Raw genomic sequence first — 17,084 nt, forward strand, 5'->3', positions numbered from 1 at the left:
GCAGTTACCAGTATTAGATGAGAGAGGTTTGTTAGTGCATTACAAGGATGTTTGTATTAACCTCCATTCTTAACATTGCTAAAACCCTGAGTTAATAGTTGAACGCTCAGAGACAGTTCACATTCCTTCCTATACAGATACCAGTTTGTTCTCTCTCTGACCTGCTTTCCTATACAGAACTTTATGGTTGCTGAGTTTCTAAAATACTAAAAAAGGCTTGTTCTGAAACTGGTATTGCAGTTGTTCCCTAGTTTATTTGAAGGTATTGCCACCATTAGTATCTTTGAGTTATAGGAGCTACCTTTTGTTTGAAAATCTCCAAGCACTTTGCAAAAGTCACTAATTCTTTCTGTGGCTTGTTTTACAAACTAAAGCTGCTGTTTTTCAAACCTTCCTTCTGAGTAGCAAAACACCCTGCCATCTTTAGAGAAAACTGCTTTCCTCTGCTTCAAAGGTACAGAGCAGTATTGAGAAATGAGCATGTTATCACTCCACTAATAAGTATATTATTAGAGAAGAAAAATCATGTAATCATGGTATTAAAATTTCCTCCATGATAGGCTACATTGAGACTTTTCATTTGTATATTGTTTGTGCAGACTGGGGCCTGGCCAGTTAGTTTAGGGCCATGTATGAAAAGTCTTCCAAGTCTTAGAGGTCTTTTTGCTTTCTAGACCCTGTAAAATGGGAACTGCAGAGCCTTGACTTAGAGCTGTCAAAGAATTTTTTTTGTCTTCTGTCCTGTGATTTGAGTATAAACTTGTGCTGGTAATTTTAAAGTTTTTTCTTCTGGTATGTGAAAAGTGAGAACAAAGGTGTTGACCTCAATTTCAATTTCAGAACATTGTTTTCCTTCTGTCCCTCCTTCTCTAGTTGTAGTATTGAAACTAGGTTATAATTCTCTAAAGCAGCTTTAGTTTTAATAGGTGGGAGTTGCAATACATTTAATGCTTTGCTTGATCTTTGTTTATTCAAATGTAGTTAATGACCTTATCCAGTAAGAAAACCCAGGACCTCACTCTGCTGAGTGTCTTGTGCAGTGTTAGCAGCTTTGGAAGTGTGCTTGTGTCTTGGGTTCAGTTTCTGAATTGCTGTTTTGCTGGCTTTAGCCTTCTGCAGAAAGGGTTAGTGAGTTCTTTCCTTAAAATGCCACTGGAAGTACCAGGAGGTGAGTAATTTGTGTGTGAACTTTTGATATCTCAAGTGTCTGACTTACGGGAGAGGAACATGAGCCATAGATTTTGAATGTGTTTTTCTCCATGTGTCAAGATGAATGTTGGGGAAGCATGAGATTTCAGAATTTTTCTGAGTTACCTTTGAAAAATAATAGGGTAAATAACAGATTTGCTATCACAGTCTGTGTATTGCCTAAATTAAGATTTGAAGAAAGGTACTCTATGGATGAGGTGTATTGTAGAAGGATTGTCACATTATTAGTATATAACTGTGATGAGGGCTGAAAAGCCCTCTTATAATTGTACATGGGGATGTTGGTATGATTTGATTATTTAACTGAGAAAATACTATTTCTAGAAATTTGGCAGATGTGGTGGTTATTCAGTGGCACCTAGCATCTGCTTTAACCTGCTCCTAGAAGTGCAATTGCATGAATTTAATAAAAACATCTTCTGGCTTTATTTTCTCATTTTCTTTAAGAAAATGAGACATTTGCAGATGTGGTGATTTCATAAACACCAAGCTGGCAGTGTTTGTGGTTGGTAAGGTAGATAACATGCTGTGTGCAGCAGAGAAAATTTGATACAGTTCATATGTTCAGTAGAAATTTGACTTAGATGCTGTATGTCTAAAGGTTAGTTTTACTGTGCCTTTGCAATATGAAAAAGAAAAAAGAAAACTTATTTTCTAGTTTATTCCCTGTTTTACCACAACAAATGAGATATCAGGTGTCTCTGCAGAAGGGTTATATAAAGCACTTACTGAAGTGTAAAATAAGAAGTGCTCTGTCCGCCGAGCCCAGGCCGTGTTCACACAGCAGCTCTGAGCGGGTGTGAGCGCTACAAAGGCTGCAGTGTGGGGGTTTTTTTATTCCTGGATTGAAAAGCAGGGCTTGTTAAAACTCTGGTGTTTTGTTTTAGCACTTTTCTAGAAGGTTGCTGGCGTCATTAATGCCTGGGAAAGGCTGGTTCAGCAGAGACACCCTAAAGCAGCTGCAGAGCAGCCCCTCAGTGCTCTGCGAGTGTCCAGGACAGCGGGAGGTGCTGGCTCAGGGGCCAGGCAGGACTTCATTGAGTTGTGCAAGGCCAGGCTGGACAGGGCTTTGAGCAACCTGGTGTGGTGGAAGGTGTCCCTGCCCATGGCAGGGCAGTGGAACTAGATGGTCTCGATGGTCCCTTCCAGCCCAAACCATTCTGGGATCCTCTTCAGAGGAGCCAACAAGAAGCCCATGTCCCACGGGTGTCCCAGGCTCTGCAGAGCAGAGTGTCACTTATTTGCCATGTATCTTACAGTGCAAATGTGCACACTGTCACAGGGAGCACACACACCTTTTCACCAGGTGCTGCTGAGAGTTTGTAACAGCGTTTTTGACCACTTGTGCTAAAGTTTGTAGTATAACTGCTTGGGGCCAAGATAGGTGATTTGAGATTATGTGCCAGCCTTCAGAGACAATAGTATTGGCCTCTACAATAAGCAAATTATTGGTATTTCTACTTAAATATCATCAATGTAAAATCCACAGGTACTGAGAATGAAGGAGAAAGTTTTGTTTCATTTAAAAAAGAAAAAAAGGAAATACAAATCACTATCAATACCCTGTAAATGAAATGTTGTGATGATCACAGAGACCACAATGATTTAACATAGCAAGTTCATGTCACAAAATTGTAGACTTTTGGGAAACTTTTATTTCTGTAAATGTTTTTTTTTTGGTGTTTTTTTTTTAAAGATGATCTTTAAAGCAATCCTCTCCAGGACCAGGTTAAAGAGCAATTTTCCCCTTAGACACTTCATGCTAAGAAAGTCTCCTATGTGAGGAACAAGCTTTCCCTTTTAATGATTGCTCTATGAGATTAATGTTTTTCTTGACCTGAAGGTGCACTTAAATTTCAAACAAAGCCAAATGCAAGGCTGTAGAACAGCAGAAGGAAACAGGCACTGAACAGAAATGTTAGTTGGTTTTGCAATTTATTATACAGTTTCAGGCAAATCTCAACCTGAGCCATCAGTTAGCTCATAAAACACTTTGCCTGTCCCTGTTTGAAGTCCCAGTTCCCAGTCTCTGGCAGTAGCACTGTTATCTTTCCTCTGCTCACAAACAGCACCGTGAAATGAGCAGGTTAAAATGAAAAATGAACTCTGAAGACGGTAAATATTTTTTCAATTCTTTATTTTTAAATAACTACTGGGGTTATTCTGAGGTTGTTTTCTTTTGTCCTTGGGCTTTTGAGGTTCAGTTGAGACAGTTTGACATCTCACCTTGAGATTTATTACAGTTCAGCACAGCCCTGGCAATATTGCTTTAGTAAATGTTTTCCAGGCGATGGGTTGGGTGTTGTGTTAGTGGCTGCGAGGGCTGTGAAATGTTCAGCAGGACTGCTCCTGCCATTAAATAGTGAATACAGTGGTCTGTTTACAGCATGTCTGGAGAGCTGCACTGTCAGTTCACAGCCGTGCTTAATGGTTTCTTAATGAATATACAGCATGGAGGAGTTCTGGGGGCTTTTGTCAGATCAACAGCAAGTTTTGAGAGGGGACCTTGAAATACATGAACGTGTCAGTGATAAATATTAACCACAGCTCTCAATAGAGGAAATAGATTATGTTTAATGGTGTGTGCTGGGTTCAAAATGATTAATTTCAAGTCCAGGCCATAGAGGTCACCTGGATTCTAGTTGCTGATTCAGCTGTTTTGTACATGACTCTTCCTGACCATGTGCTAGTTCATGACACACATTTTATCTATGGGAATCCTGACTTGCTTGGAGAGGGAAGCAAAGTTTTTCTCTTTCTGTTTCTCCCTCTCCCCCATCTCCACCCTGCATCCATACAGTTGTTGTGAAATTTACTTCCCTGCAATTGTTAATTGTCTCTGCATCTTTGAAATTAAACCTTTATTCCCCAGTTGAGTCCATCGTTGGCTGAACTGCTTGAAACTGTTCTGGAGCAATACACATTAAAGTTAATTTACACTTTAGAGATAACTTGTTAAACATGCCCATAGTAAATTGGAATGAGCTACACTATCATTTCATAACCACCTCAGCTTCAGGTGCACTTGACTTACAGCTGCTCTCTAAACCTCTCAGCTCCTTCTGAACCAAAATACAAAAATGTCTCCAGCTATAATTGGATATATTGGTTGGTTTTGGCAAAGGTATTTAATAAGGCAGCTGGTTGTGAAGCCTGTGTGTTCTCATGTGCAGATTTTGAATTTTTGCTGTGCTCAAGGATTCTTCCCTGTTAAAGTATGTGTGCAAAGAGAAAAAAAAAAAAGAGGGAAAAACTCAAAGTGATTAGTTTATTAATTGCCCTCTCAAAAAAGAAAATGCCAGTCTCACATGTTTCTCTTTAAGTTTAGTATCAGTGCTCTAGGCAGGGAGGAAACACCACTCTTTCCCTTATCTTGATCAAGTTTTGTCAGAGACTTCTGCACACAGTATTGACAATTGCTCCAAGCATTTTAGCATGAGAAGCCAGTTTAGCATGAACATCCAGTTCACATGTAAGTTCCTCACTAAACACTTGGTTTACTTGTGTTATGGAATAGGTGCCATAAAGCAAAACGTCTTTCTCTGTTCTGTTGCTGTTACTGATTAAATCTTCCTTACAAAGACATCTTTTTCATGCAGCAAACAGTACAAAGCATTGCTGACTCTCAACCACCTTGTTTTCCTTAATGGCACACTTCGGTGTGTGCTTTCCCTGAAGCATTTGAGGAGCAGTGGGTGAGGTCTGTGTATTTGCTCAGCAGGATTAAACAAAGAGATAGGACTGTTTGCGGACTTCCACAAGCTGAAGTGCAGCAGCTGATGAGAGTTTTTGTTGGGTGAACTCAGTAGCCTGTTTGAACAGCAGAAATGAATCCTGTTCCTGCGGGGGCAGAGGTAACTCAGGGGCATGCACAGTGCCAGGGTGTCACAGTGCACACTGTGAGCTCCTTTCAGAGGGTGTCAGGATGGGTTTTTCTCTGAACCAGGTTGCCAGTTTCTCAGAAAAGTGCAGTAATACCTGGTAGTAAAGCTCGGGGATCTCTTCTGAACTTTGTTCTCACTAATATGCTTAATCTTCCCTTAATCCCTGAGTTGATGTTGTCCTTTCTTTTCTAAGGCAGTACATGCTGCTGCTGTCTGGCTGCAGCTGGCTGACAGATAAATTAGTTTAGGACACTCGGAATGGTGTCAAATGATGGATTGTATTCCAGGTTCAGGGGTCTGATGAAATAGCAGTGGTGGCAGCCAGCTAATAAAATGACAAGAACCAAGTGCAGCCAGCAGCAAGAGAGCCAGAGCTCCTGGGTAACTTCCTAGTAAGCTCAGGCATTGCAGTGAGTGTGACTTGGCAAAGGAAAACAAATCTGCTTCTATCAGTACAAAAAGCAAGGCTCCCACTGATTTTGATAACAGGCAGCAATGCGATGGAGCAAAGTAAGAAAACTTTTGTACTGACAATGGGAAAAATGCTCTTCTGGCTTTTTCTTTACTCTGTTGCTGTGGCAATTCCCAGCCTGCAAATGGCAAGATCCCTTTGCCCTAAGCTTTGCTGCTGGGAGATGGGACGGGAGAGGATTGGGACTGAGACACGTTTACAGATCATCAATGTTATGAATCAGCAAAATCTAAATGTCTGACTGAAAATCTCATTTGTCCTCATGGTTTTCTGCTCCTGGAGGCTGGAAGAAAGCCATCTTCCAGTAGTATGGCCTGATGGTGACTCAGAAGGTCCTGCAGCACTTCACCTGAAGTTCTGCTGTAGTCCTGGTTCAGGAGGGCACGTGGAGCAGCAGAATAGAAAGGTTTCTGCTGACCCTCCTGCTTCCAATAAAATGCTTATTTATCTTAAACATAAATCACGTTACATATAGGAGCTTAGATTTTTTTCAAAAGACAACTGTGGTTGTCATTTCTCTAGCAAAACTGTGCTCCATTCCTGCTTTTTCCCCTCAGCTCATCTGCTGAAGGCTTTTTCTGCATAGGCAGGAGCTGGGAAGTGCTTGCAGGCATGGACATGGAGACACCTTAGGAAGCATTGTGTGCATGTGTTCCACCCTTGTTGGGCTGAAAGTCTGCAGAATGCAGGTGTAAAATAAACAGAAACACTATTCTGAAACAGAAAACCAAACTGTACGTTTGGGAGAAGCAAATATTAATCTTTGTAATGCCTTTAAGTATTAAAAGTGGGTCTTCTTGTCTCCCCCTTAGACTGCAAACAGTCAATGAAGGAAGACGAGGGGACAGTAACTATTAACAGGAGAGGAGCCATCAAACAAGCCAAAATCCACTACATCAAAAATCATGAGTTTATTGCCACCTTCTTTGGACAACCTACATTTTGCTCTGTCTGCAAAGACTTTGTATGGTAAGAAGGAAAAATTAAGTTTCCTCCACCCCCAAATAACTGCAAAATTCACTTCAGGTACATCGAGACAAAACATGACACATAAATTCATATGTGTTTGGAAACTACAGTTGTCCCTTTCACATTAAAAAACAGAACTTGAATATTTTTGCCACTGAAATGATTGAAAAAATTCCATCAGCATCAAGTGAGATCTGGCCTATAATCAACAGCAGCTCTGTCACAAGGGAATGGGGTGGGTGGATCTGAGAAAATAATGCTCAGACTTTGAGCTGTGAAGTGGCTGATGGCAGAGTAAAGACCCGTAGGGGGACAGAAGTTGATCCCTTTAACATTAAAGCTGTTTTTGTCCTAAGGCAGATCAGGAGGATTTCCCATGTGATTGAAATCTTGTCATTTCTGGGTCCCCCTCCTAATTTGCTGCTCTGTCAAAACAAAGTACCTTACCTTCTAAACCTTGCTTTCCTAAGACAGAGGATTCTGATTAGCAGAATTTAGACCACTTTATTAATAGGAAAAAATATTCCCATAGACAAAGGATTAATTGGTTGACACGGTAAAAATAATAATAATTTTTTTAAAAAACAACCTATCTTTTATTCCTGTAAATGTATGGGTTTTTATTTCCTTCTTTAACATTTGTTTTTCAGGGGACTCAACAAGCAGGGATACAAATGTAGGCGTAAGTTGATTTTTTTTTTTTTTTACGTTTTTCTTCTACTGCTTTCCACGTGATTCTGAAGATCTAATAGTTACTGTTGAAAAAAATCTTCTGCAAATATGCATAGCACAGTGCATCATTACCATAGGTGGTAGTAATAGATGTTAAATATCAGTTTTGCACAATAACTGAAGGAATATAATTGAGATTCCTACCTGGGTTTTCAGTATCAAGATTTAGACTCAGCTGTTCTCAGAAGAGTTTAATGCTGTTGAAAAGTTGCACTCATTTATGACAGCAGCTTTTGTGAAACCTTTTCTAAAATGAATTACAACTATTAAGGGTTTTTTACAGCTGAATTGAAAAGCTCTTTTGACTGAACATAGATCTCTGTGCATTACTCCAAACAGAGAGGAGATATCAAAGGGTAAAACACAAAAGCATAATATTATTCTTCTGTTATCAAATGCTGGTAGCATTGCCTAATGGAGGCTGATTTAGCTTAGAAATAAAGTTTATGATAAAAGAAAAGGGGGGGTGTGGGGGAATAAGCTCAAAAAAGATCATCATCTTGATGGAAAAGAAGTTTTTGGGGGTTGTGGTATGATGGAAAGGTGTGTATTTTTCATATTCTGCTATGAAATGAAAACACCTCATCCCATGTATTTATTATCTGAAGGAATCCTTTTTTTTCTTGTGCATGTCTTGAAGAATGCAATGCTGCTATTCACAAGAAATGTATTGATAAAATCATTGGGAGGTGCACTGGTACTGCAGCCAACAGCAGGGACACAATGGTAAGAGCTGGAACAATATATTTATATTGTAATTATGTAATTAAACACTTTTGAACTAACAAAAACCTTGTATGTTAACTACCAACTCCATTTGGGAGATGCTTGGCTGTACAACCCAAGTGACTGTCTTCTCTTGGAGTGGACAAAGCGTGACCAGTAGTCCAAAGCCCCGCGAGCAGTTGGGTGGTATTTGATGGGCAGATCCTTTCCCTGCTAGATGAGGGATGTAAGGCTAATGTAAAATAATTGTAAGCTTGTAATATCCAAGCAGTTTTCTGTCAGAAGCTGGTCCTGCTCTGGGCAGTGCCTCACCCCTGTCTCTCCCCGTGCTCAGTTCCAGAAGGAAAGGTTCAACATTGACATGCCTCATCGCTTCCGAGTTTACAACTACATGAGCCCGACCTTCTGTGACCACTGTGGCAGCCTGCTCTGGGGGCTGGTCAAGCAAGGGCTCAAATGTGAAGGTGAGGATGGGAGGGGAGGCAGCTGGGACCTCTCCTTGCTTTGCCAGGGTTCCATCCCCACGGCTACACACCGTGCATTTCTCTGTGTGTTGTGTAGGATGGGATTCATCTCATCCATGCGGGTTGGAAAGGCTTCTGTACTAGAGAGAGACAAAGAGGCACTTGGCTCATGTGACAGCTCAGCCAAGGTGAGCTGCTAATGGAGTCAGGGAACACACTGTGGAGGTGTAACCTTGAGTATAATCAAAATTACTACCTTGGGAATAGCTGAAATGTGGTGGTTCCGACTCAAGGTAACACCTAAAAGTGTATTGAAAGCGTTTACTGTAAATACTGCTTTTATAATTCTCCCACAGGAAGGCAGGATGAGCCTTATTGTAACAGATTTTGAGAATAAAATAACGGTGATAGGAGTTTTTTTTCCTTGTGAACAATTTTTGTAGCCTTCATTGAGCTAAAGATAAAAACTGCAATTTTGTTAACAATGACAGGCCTATGTCCAGCCTGGTCTTACAACAAGGTTTCTGAACTGCACAGAGAAACAGCCTTTTTGTTCTAATGTCAGACACTATTTTCCTGATGCTTGTATAACCATCCTTACATTTCTTTTAGAATGTGGCATGAATGTGCATCATAAATGCCAGAAGAAGGTGGCAAACCTATGTGGAATAAACCAGAAGTTGCTAGCTGAAGCTTTAAATCAAGTTAGCCAGGTATGCTTTATTGCCATTTCAGGTAATTACTTGTTTTCAGAGCACCTTGGGGCTTTCACATCATCTTTTCTGTATCACTTTTATGGGGAACTGAGTTTGGAATGGAGGAAATGCAAACAGCTTTCTCTTTTTTAATTTGGTACATATAGAGACTAACAAAGATATCAATAGCCTAAAATGGGAATGGGGGGAGGAGGATCCCACTTAAAGAATTTTTTTAAGGTTTGTGGTTTCCTGAAGCCCCAGTTCTGTGGTGCCAAGGTTATTCTCACCCTTTCTGTTTAATTGATTAAACAGTGGCATCATAATTGTGAAGTCTGTTTTTACATGTTTCAACTTTAAAATTCCACCTGAATGATAGATTTAAATGAATAAAGAGGAATATGCCAGATATTCTCAATTTTTATTAATCATATATATATATATATATATATATACACACACATACAGAGAAAACTGCTCTGGAATTAACACTGACCCCATAGCTTGTTCATCTCCTGCTGCAGCATGACTGTCTTTTGTGGCTGACTTCTGACTTGCAAATAAAGATTCAGACACAAGCCCAGAAAATAAAACAGAAAAATATATCACAAAAGCCAACAGTGTCTGTTCTGTTGGCTCTCAGCTCTCTGAGCTGTGTGTTCCTAAGCTTTCACAGGATATTTACTTTGAAAACAGTGAGAGCTGTTGCACCAGCTCTTTCATGACCCAGAAAAACTTAATCTTTTCCTTACTAAAATTTGATCTTAGGGATCTTTCACACATAAAATTTGTTTCTATGTGCTAAAGATGGATGTCATGCACAGATATGACTTAAGCTTGTCCAGTATGACTCCCATCTCCTCATTCAAATGAACATACATCCAAGGGGACATTTTCCCAGAGTTTAATTTGTTCCCACTGTGAATCCAAACCACTGTACCTTTAATAATTTTGCAATGAACAATACAGCATAGACTGTCCAGGAATTTCAGTGACTTATTTTCTTGCAGTGAACGAAATAAAGCAATTGGCTGATCTGAAGCTGTAAAGAAAGTGGCTAAATAGTCTGTGAACCAGACTTCTTGAGAAAAGATGTGTACTGGGAGTTAATAATTAAAAAGAAAAGTTTATACTGCCATCACGTTACATTTACAGATATTACTGTATTTCTAAAGTAGATATAATTTCAAGTGTTCCTTCTCCTCAGAAATCTACACGAAGGTCCGATTCTGGGTCTGTAGAAAGTGTTGGTATTTATCAAGATTTTGATAAGAAACATAAAGCTCCAGGAGGAGATACAACAGGTAAGAAAAGGGAAAATGTTTCCATATGGCCATTTACTTACCAGACAATTTAAGTAGTTATTTATTCTTGCCTTGTGTTCGACAATCTTTTTTAATAAGCACTGTTAAAAAAAAAAAAGGCATGTATTTCTTTTTACCATCTCCTGGCCGCACAAAATTCTTACATAACATTTGACAAACGCCTGGAATCCCATCTCTGTGAGTTCAGAGTAAAGTTTTGTTTGGTGTTTGTTTTTTCACTATTGCTAAAGGCTTCAAGCATTGTATAAGCTTATTTTCATTACTGCTAACTTATGATAATTTACGCAAAATTAAATCCAACAGCAGAAGTAATCAGAGCATCTTGGGGCTTTACCAGATGGAAATGACCAGACTCAGTAAGAGATAATGTGTGGGTTTGGTGTGTACAGGACTTTATATATTCATCCATACACTGAATTAATTCTGTTCAGATGCCCAGTAAAAAAAAAATATTTTTATGTCACTTAGCATACTTGTTTTGTTTTGCCAGAATAGAGGGATAAAAACCCCAAAACCTCTTGCAAGTACTACGTCAAGGTGCAGCCCCTGTGATTCCTGCCTGGGTTGTCCCAAATGCTGGGCAGTTACAGGGCACACATGGGACCATCTCATGATTAACATCAGTGTCTTGTTAGTGACCCAGCGGGTCTGTGCAGCAGAGGGCAGGAAAAAAGTTATTAATTTTAGGATATAATCAGGATTAAACTGTATGATCGTGCTACTTAGCCAGCATTGGGCATAAATCAGACCTCTTTATGTGGACAGGCTGAGAGACTGTCCTGTTCTGCTAAGGGAAGATAAATAAATAGTTTGTTTACAAGCAGTCCTTGTATCTTTTTCTCCAAATTATGTTCTATATTTTAGTCACAGGAAAAAGTTAAGGGTCTTGATTTTTATAATACCCAGGTATTGCTTAAACCCAGCATCAGAAACAATCACAGGTTCCATTCAAATCCAAATCAAGTACGCTCGAGTAATTTAAACTTTTGCTATAAACCACAGGAGGTGACCCTTATGTTTAGGTTCACCAGTATTCCAACAGCAGATGCATTGAAATGCTGTGCCAGCACCTAATTCCTGTCCAGGGATCTGAGTCATGCAGTGTTTCTGCACACACTGAGCATGTTTTGATCAGCAGATAACAGCGAGTACGATAAGCTCTGGGAGGGGAGCACAGTCAAGACAGCATCGCGAGCTGCAAGGAGAAAATTCAGCATAGACAGCTTTGTCTTCCACAAAGTACTGGGGAAAGGAAGCTTTGGAAAGGTATGTAACAAACCTGGAGAGCTTAAGGTGTCTGCCTCGCTTGATCTCTGCAAAGTGACGGGCTATTTCCATTGAACAGAAAGGTCTTACAGCTCCCTGGGTTGATAATCTTCTAACAGAATTGTAAATAGACATCTTTGTCAGAGACAGTAGAAATTCATCACCTGGATCACATCTGAACTCGAGTGTGATTCATAATGCACAGCACTTTGTGGCCTGTTTAGTATCCTGGCAGAGGAATCGCCCTTTATGCACCACAGTGCAAATTTTAGGTTCATGCCCTCTGTACAGAAACAGCCTCATAATGCCCCAGTGCAGGGGCAGGGGGATATTTGGGAGAGCAGTGTGACCTCCACGGCCTCTGACCACTGCTCTCTGTGAAACTACAGCTCTAGGGAAGGAACAGGCTTTACATGGCTGTTGTTAATACACTCACAAGACATTGACAGAAAAACCACTGTGCCTGCATCTCCTCATCTCTATGTCCAGCAGCTTCACACTCCCAAATCTCCCTTATCTTTCCCATTTAAATGTATTTTTTTAATTGTCACTGCACCTGCCATGAACACCTTTGACTTTCCCTTACTGATACCATCAGTAGGAAGTCTTTCCTAGCCATGCTGTAACATCACCCTTTATTCTTTGTAGGTTCTGCTTGCTGAGCTGAAAGGGAAGAATGAATTCTTTGCTATCAAAGCCCTGAAAAAAGACGTGGTGCTAATCGATGATGATGTGGAATGTACCATGGTGGAAAAGCGGGTCCTCGCACTTGCATGGGAAAATCCATTTCTCACACATCTTTACTGCACGTTTCAGACAAAGGTAAGAAAAAGCCCAGTAATGACAGTAACACAACAGGTCAACCCTTTTAATGGATGCTGTTATCTGCAGTCAAATGAAAGTAACTTAGTGGTGCAGGAATTAAGTTTCCTTTTCTTGTGCTCTGTGCAATAGTTCACGGGCCTTGTGGAAAGTAAATATGAGTAGGACCAAACATATGTTGATGAGGACAGAATGAGATCAGAAAAATATCTATGCAATCTATGCAAGTTTAGAAACCCACAGAATACAAGATTAGCTATTTATCTTTACAAGACCAGGCCACTCAACTCTGTAGGAGCCTTCCAGGCTCTCAGGGTATGCATGAAACAGAGAAATCTTTCAGCAGAGGAGGCTGCTTGGTCCCCCCATTGCTACTTCATCTGTGGTTGGAACAGCATCAGTAATTGTTCCATTCCCTGGTTATCTGCAAACAGGATCATCTGTTCTTCGTTATGGAGTTCCTGAATGGGGGAGACCTGATGTTCCACATACAAGACAAGGGGCGTTTTGATCTCTACAGAGCAACGTAAGTCCACAACCCTCCATTCCCCATCTCCAGGAAGGATTTTAGTCTCTGGGTTTACTGCTGCTAGTTTTGTGCCCCTTACTTGCCCTGGAATTTCAATGGCTGATGATTGAAAAGGTATTTCTTAGGCACTAGTTTAATACAGTGAAGAAGTTCACTTAATGATGTGTGGAGTTAGGCCTTCTTAATTTACATAGTGTGATGTTTTACTCTATGGGATGCTTGTAACTAGAGGTGCAAAACAGACTGCAACATCAGCCAGCAGTGAAAAGAAAAAGGTACAGCCTCAGTGTCCTTTGGGACAGTATTTTGATGGAAAAAAATTGCAAAAATAATCAGCACTTAGATTATTGTTATGATAAGTTGTCATGATGGCACAGGAACACCTGTAGCTTTCACAAGATACTAATAAAACAGGTGCTTTGTTTAGCAAGTGCAGTTGTGTCAGTTACCTATGGCTGAAGTTTTCAGCTCCAGTGATCTTTAAAAGATGCAAAAACATTTTATTATTGTTACTTTATCTATCATTTTTAGTTTGAGGTCAGTTTCTACTTCTCTCACTGAAAGCCATGAGAGATTTAATTATAATATTGAGTGGGTGCATGCAAGACCTAAAATGTAACAGTGCAGGGTAGTGAACCTACCTATAAGCATCAGGAAAATGACCTCTGTTACTGGGCACTGTACTAAGGAACATTGACTGGATGGGATCAGGTCAAGGAGTCTGGCATAAATAGCAGCCAGCTGTATAGGAAAGGGCAAGCTCCCTTCCCACTCTCCCCAGCAAAAATCTGGATAAAGCTCCTCCAGCTTACCTGCATTCCAGCAAACATCTCTGCATCTGGCAGCCTCTCCTGGTATCCCCTGGGCCTATTTGTGAAGTTTTGGGTCAACATTCATTCTGCTCTACAGAAGCGGAAATAGTTTTATAATTGTTCAATTAGAAAAAAAAAAAGCTTTTAATACTTCTTGGGGCATGGGGAAGCATTCTTTTCGTGTTTTCCTTTATCTCCTCTGGATTATCACCTCTGTTTTTGAGGAGAATACCCCTGAAGTGCTGCTACTTTTCTCTTTACAGTCTGTTCCAGCCAGGCAGGTGCAGAGGCAGAGAGTTGATGCCTTCTAACCTCAGCATTAGTGCCCAGTCCCTCCTAAAGCAATCTTTGGGGACTGAGCTCCCAGTAGCTGTCTTTCAAAAGGCATGTGCATATCACTAAAAACACACAAAGACTATTATTAAAGAGGAGAAAAGGGACAGTGTTCCCCGTGGGAAGTGGAATGAAGCCTTATGGCAAGTTGCAGTCGTGTCCCCTCTGCTGTTTGGTATTGGACACTGCCGATGTGTGGTGAAGGGATTAACCTGCAGCTTTACAGCATCTTGTCTACATAAAGTAGGATTTAAAGGCTTGTACGGTGCTTGTCACTCCATGAAGAGATGCTTACAGCAATATCTTGGCTATCTGCATTGGCTGTGTTTAAACTGAGCAAGGATTAAAAGATGTTTTGGTCTTTTCAGGTTTTATGGAGCTGAAATTCTGTGTGGGCTCCAGTTTCTTCACAGCAAAGGCATTATTTATAGGTGAGTACCAGGCAGCTCCAGGGTGGGACCTGGTGTTTGTCTTAGCACTTTGTGCATCTTTGAGTTCCTGATTGATGTAACAAGTATAAGCTGTCTGTCAGTGATCTGATGTAGTTCCAAGGCCATTAACATGCTTGACACAAATCTCTATCTGTGGGGGTTTTTTCCTTGGCAACTAGAGTGATGGAATGATATTTGTGTAACACAAAAGCAGTTTTGTTTCAGTTATTTTTAAGCACTTCAAATCATGAGTCTGTTTAGTTTGGAGGTGAGGGAGAGGGTCTTTGAGGCTTATCAGTCCTCATTGGCCTTGTGCAAACCACTGAGGTGAAAGTTACCTGGTTTTGCCTTCTGGTGAAACCACAACATCGATGCTTCTGCCACACCAGGTTGAAGCATCGGAGGCCAGACCCTGATCCACTGCTTCTGACTGGGTATATCCACACTACAAGAAATCAGAAGTTTATTTTAATGTAGTTTTCCTCTCAATCTCAGCCCTTTCACCCCACCCTCAACTTGAAAGCACTGTTTGGTAACTACTTGCTCAGACATCTCTCACCTATGTAACAAACAGGTCCAAAGAATGATGTCTCTGTGCTTCAGAGCCTTACAAAGGCCTTAGGTGAACATGCTCCAAACATCTGGTATTGTCCATCTCCCTCTGTAGAAACAGGAAACATCTGTTGAAGCATCCATCCTTCAGAGCAATTTTCTGAAGTCTAGTTAAAAAGCATTTGTAAAGGGGAGGAACCTTACAGGAATCCTTGGTAAGAAAGACAATTCTTAAAAGCACATCTACCTCTCAGAGAAGACAGCCATAATCCAGGAAAGTACATAACCTTCCCAGCTGTATTCCCATAGCCTCCTGCAGGTTTTTATACAGGAAAGGATCAAACTGTTTTCAGCAGCATGAAATCCTTCCATCCCAGATTTTTTAAAGCATTTTTAGGCTTGCTGTTAAATTTCCCTACCTTAAATTAGACTGTTCCTGGGGGGAATTTCATAGTATGAAATATTTTCAGAGAAATGGTACCCTTTTCCAACAAGACACCAGCAAAACCAGTGGTACTTGTTTTTCCCATCTCACATAAGATTTCACCAGTATAATCCCAGAGCCTGACTCGGAGCAATTTTAAGTAGGTGTTACATGTAAGTGCACATCATACAAAAGGTTTTAGGACTTGCAGTAGCTGGGTGAGTGCAGTGCCCTGAGTTACTGTGAGTATTTCCCACCTCATATATATTCAATTTGCTCAGGTGAGCAGCAGCTGGTGTCCAAGCATGGAAGGATTTATGGAGCACTGCGTTAGATCAGGAACTCTTGCTTTGAGCTGCAGCTCACACTCTGAGCAATGTGAGTAGCTGATACTGGGAAGTTCAGCTACCCAAGAGAAAAGACTGCCCTGTTCTTATGTTAAATTATCTGCTCTATTTCAGTCTTTCTTGGTAAGCAGAGGGCTGTACAGTTTTCTCTTCAGCCTGCCCTCCTTGGTATGTGCATTTGCAGCCAGATGGACAAAAAAATGCATCCTGGTCAAAGGGAGGGAATGTAGCTTTTGGAAACTGCTGGGAAAAAGCTCTTACTTGATTGAATAGTGTTATTCTGGAAAAAAAAAAAAGGCATGAATAGGACACTTCACAGGCCGTGGCCACAACACATGAGCTGGTGCTGTAACCAGGAACAAGTCACAGGTAGTGTTAAGAGCTGGGCAGGCTTCAAACAATCACACTCCTGCCAAAGGCTCTCAGAATCCAACACAATCCTTCTTTTGAGCTCCAGAGCTGGTGCAGCACTGCTGTGTCAGCTGCTGGGGCATTAACTCACACTGCCTTCCAGAAGCAACAGAAGCACTGGCTGTGCTTTTAGATCTGAAAGCAAATGTAGAGGATTATAAGGTCACACTCTATATATGTACCTCAGCCTCTTATTTTGTCTGACCAGAAAATTCTTCCCTTGTCCCTCCTGCCTCCAGTGCACAAAAGTATGGGTTGTGTTGATGGATGATTATTTCCTTGAAAAGCTTCTGTTCTGCTGCAGGGAGGTGTTTATCAGTGCATCTGAATACAAAAATGACTCACTTAAAACACAACTCTTTTTAAACACTTTCTGCAGAGACCTAAAACTGGACAACGTGATGCTTGATAAAGAAGGCCACATCAAAATAGCCGATTTTGGAATGTGTAAAGAAAATGTTGTTGGCGAGAACAAAGCAAGCACTTTCTGTGGAACCCCAGACTACATCGCTCCCGAGGTCAGTGAGGCACAGCCACACGCTGGGGGACGGATTTAATGCACTCATGTTAGAAATGGCTGCTGTGATTAATCATCTCTTTGTAGACTAATAGTTCAGAAAAGTCGAAGTCTAATTAGTGCAGAGAAAAAAATTATACCTGAGTTCTTTATAGAAGGTACTT

General features: G+C 40.7%; 1 protein-coding gene across 3 annotated transcripts in view; it reads left to right on the forward strand.

The window, feature by feature from the left end:
- The window catches only part of PRKCD (protein kinase C delta), a 59,237-nt gene that overhangs the window by 39,128 nt on the left and 3,025 nt on the right, over positions 1 to 17,084 (forward strand). The window contains exons 1-12 of one of the 3 annotated variants that reach the window (XM_064667848.1): positions 1,020 to 1,168; positions 6,378 to 6,534; positions 7,185 to 7,216; positions 7,907 to 7,992; positions 8,327 to 8,456; positions 9,069 to 9,169; positions 10,359 to 10,455; positions 11,612 to 11,742; positions 12,391 to 12,564; positions 12,999 to 13,090; positions 14,607 to 14,669; positions 16,783 to 16,921. In XM_064667848.1, the coding sequence (XP_064523918.1) occupies positions 1,147 to 1,168; positions 6,378 to 6,534; positions 7,185 to 7,216; positions 7,907 to 7,992; positions 8,327 to 8,456; positions 9,069 to 9,169; positions 10,359 to 10,455; positions 11,612 to 11,742; positions 12,391 to 12,564; positions 12,999 to 13,090; positions 14,607 to 14,669; positions 16,783 to 16,921 (1,224 nt within the window). In that variant the 5' untranslated portion in view covers positions 1,020 to 1,146. Of the gene's footprint in view, positions 1 to 1,019; positions 1,169 to 6,377; positions 6,535 to 7,184; positions 7,217 to 7,906; positions 7,993 to 8,326; positions 8,457 to 9,068; positions 9,170 to 10,358; positions 10,456 to 11,611; positions 11,743 to 12,390; positions 12,565 to 12,998; positions 13,091 to 14,606; positions 14,670 to 16,782; positions 16,922 to 17,084 lie in introns of those variants that run through there. The other 2 variants (XM_064667847.1, XM_064667846.1) reach the window with 2 other exon arrangements.

The sequence above is a fragment of the Pseudopipra pipra genome, chromosome 11 (genome assembly GCF_036250125.1).
Source record: "Pseudopipra pipra isolate bDixPip1 chromosome 11, bDixPip1.hap1, whole genome shotgun sequence".
NCBI classification, from domain to species: domain Eukaryota; kingdom Metazoa; phylum Chordata; class Aves; order Passeriformes; family Pipridae; genus Pseudopipra; species Pseudopipra pipra.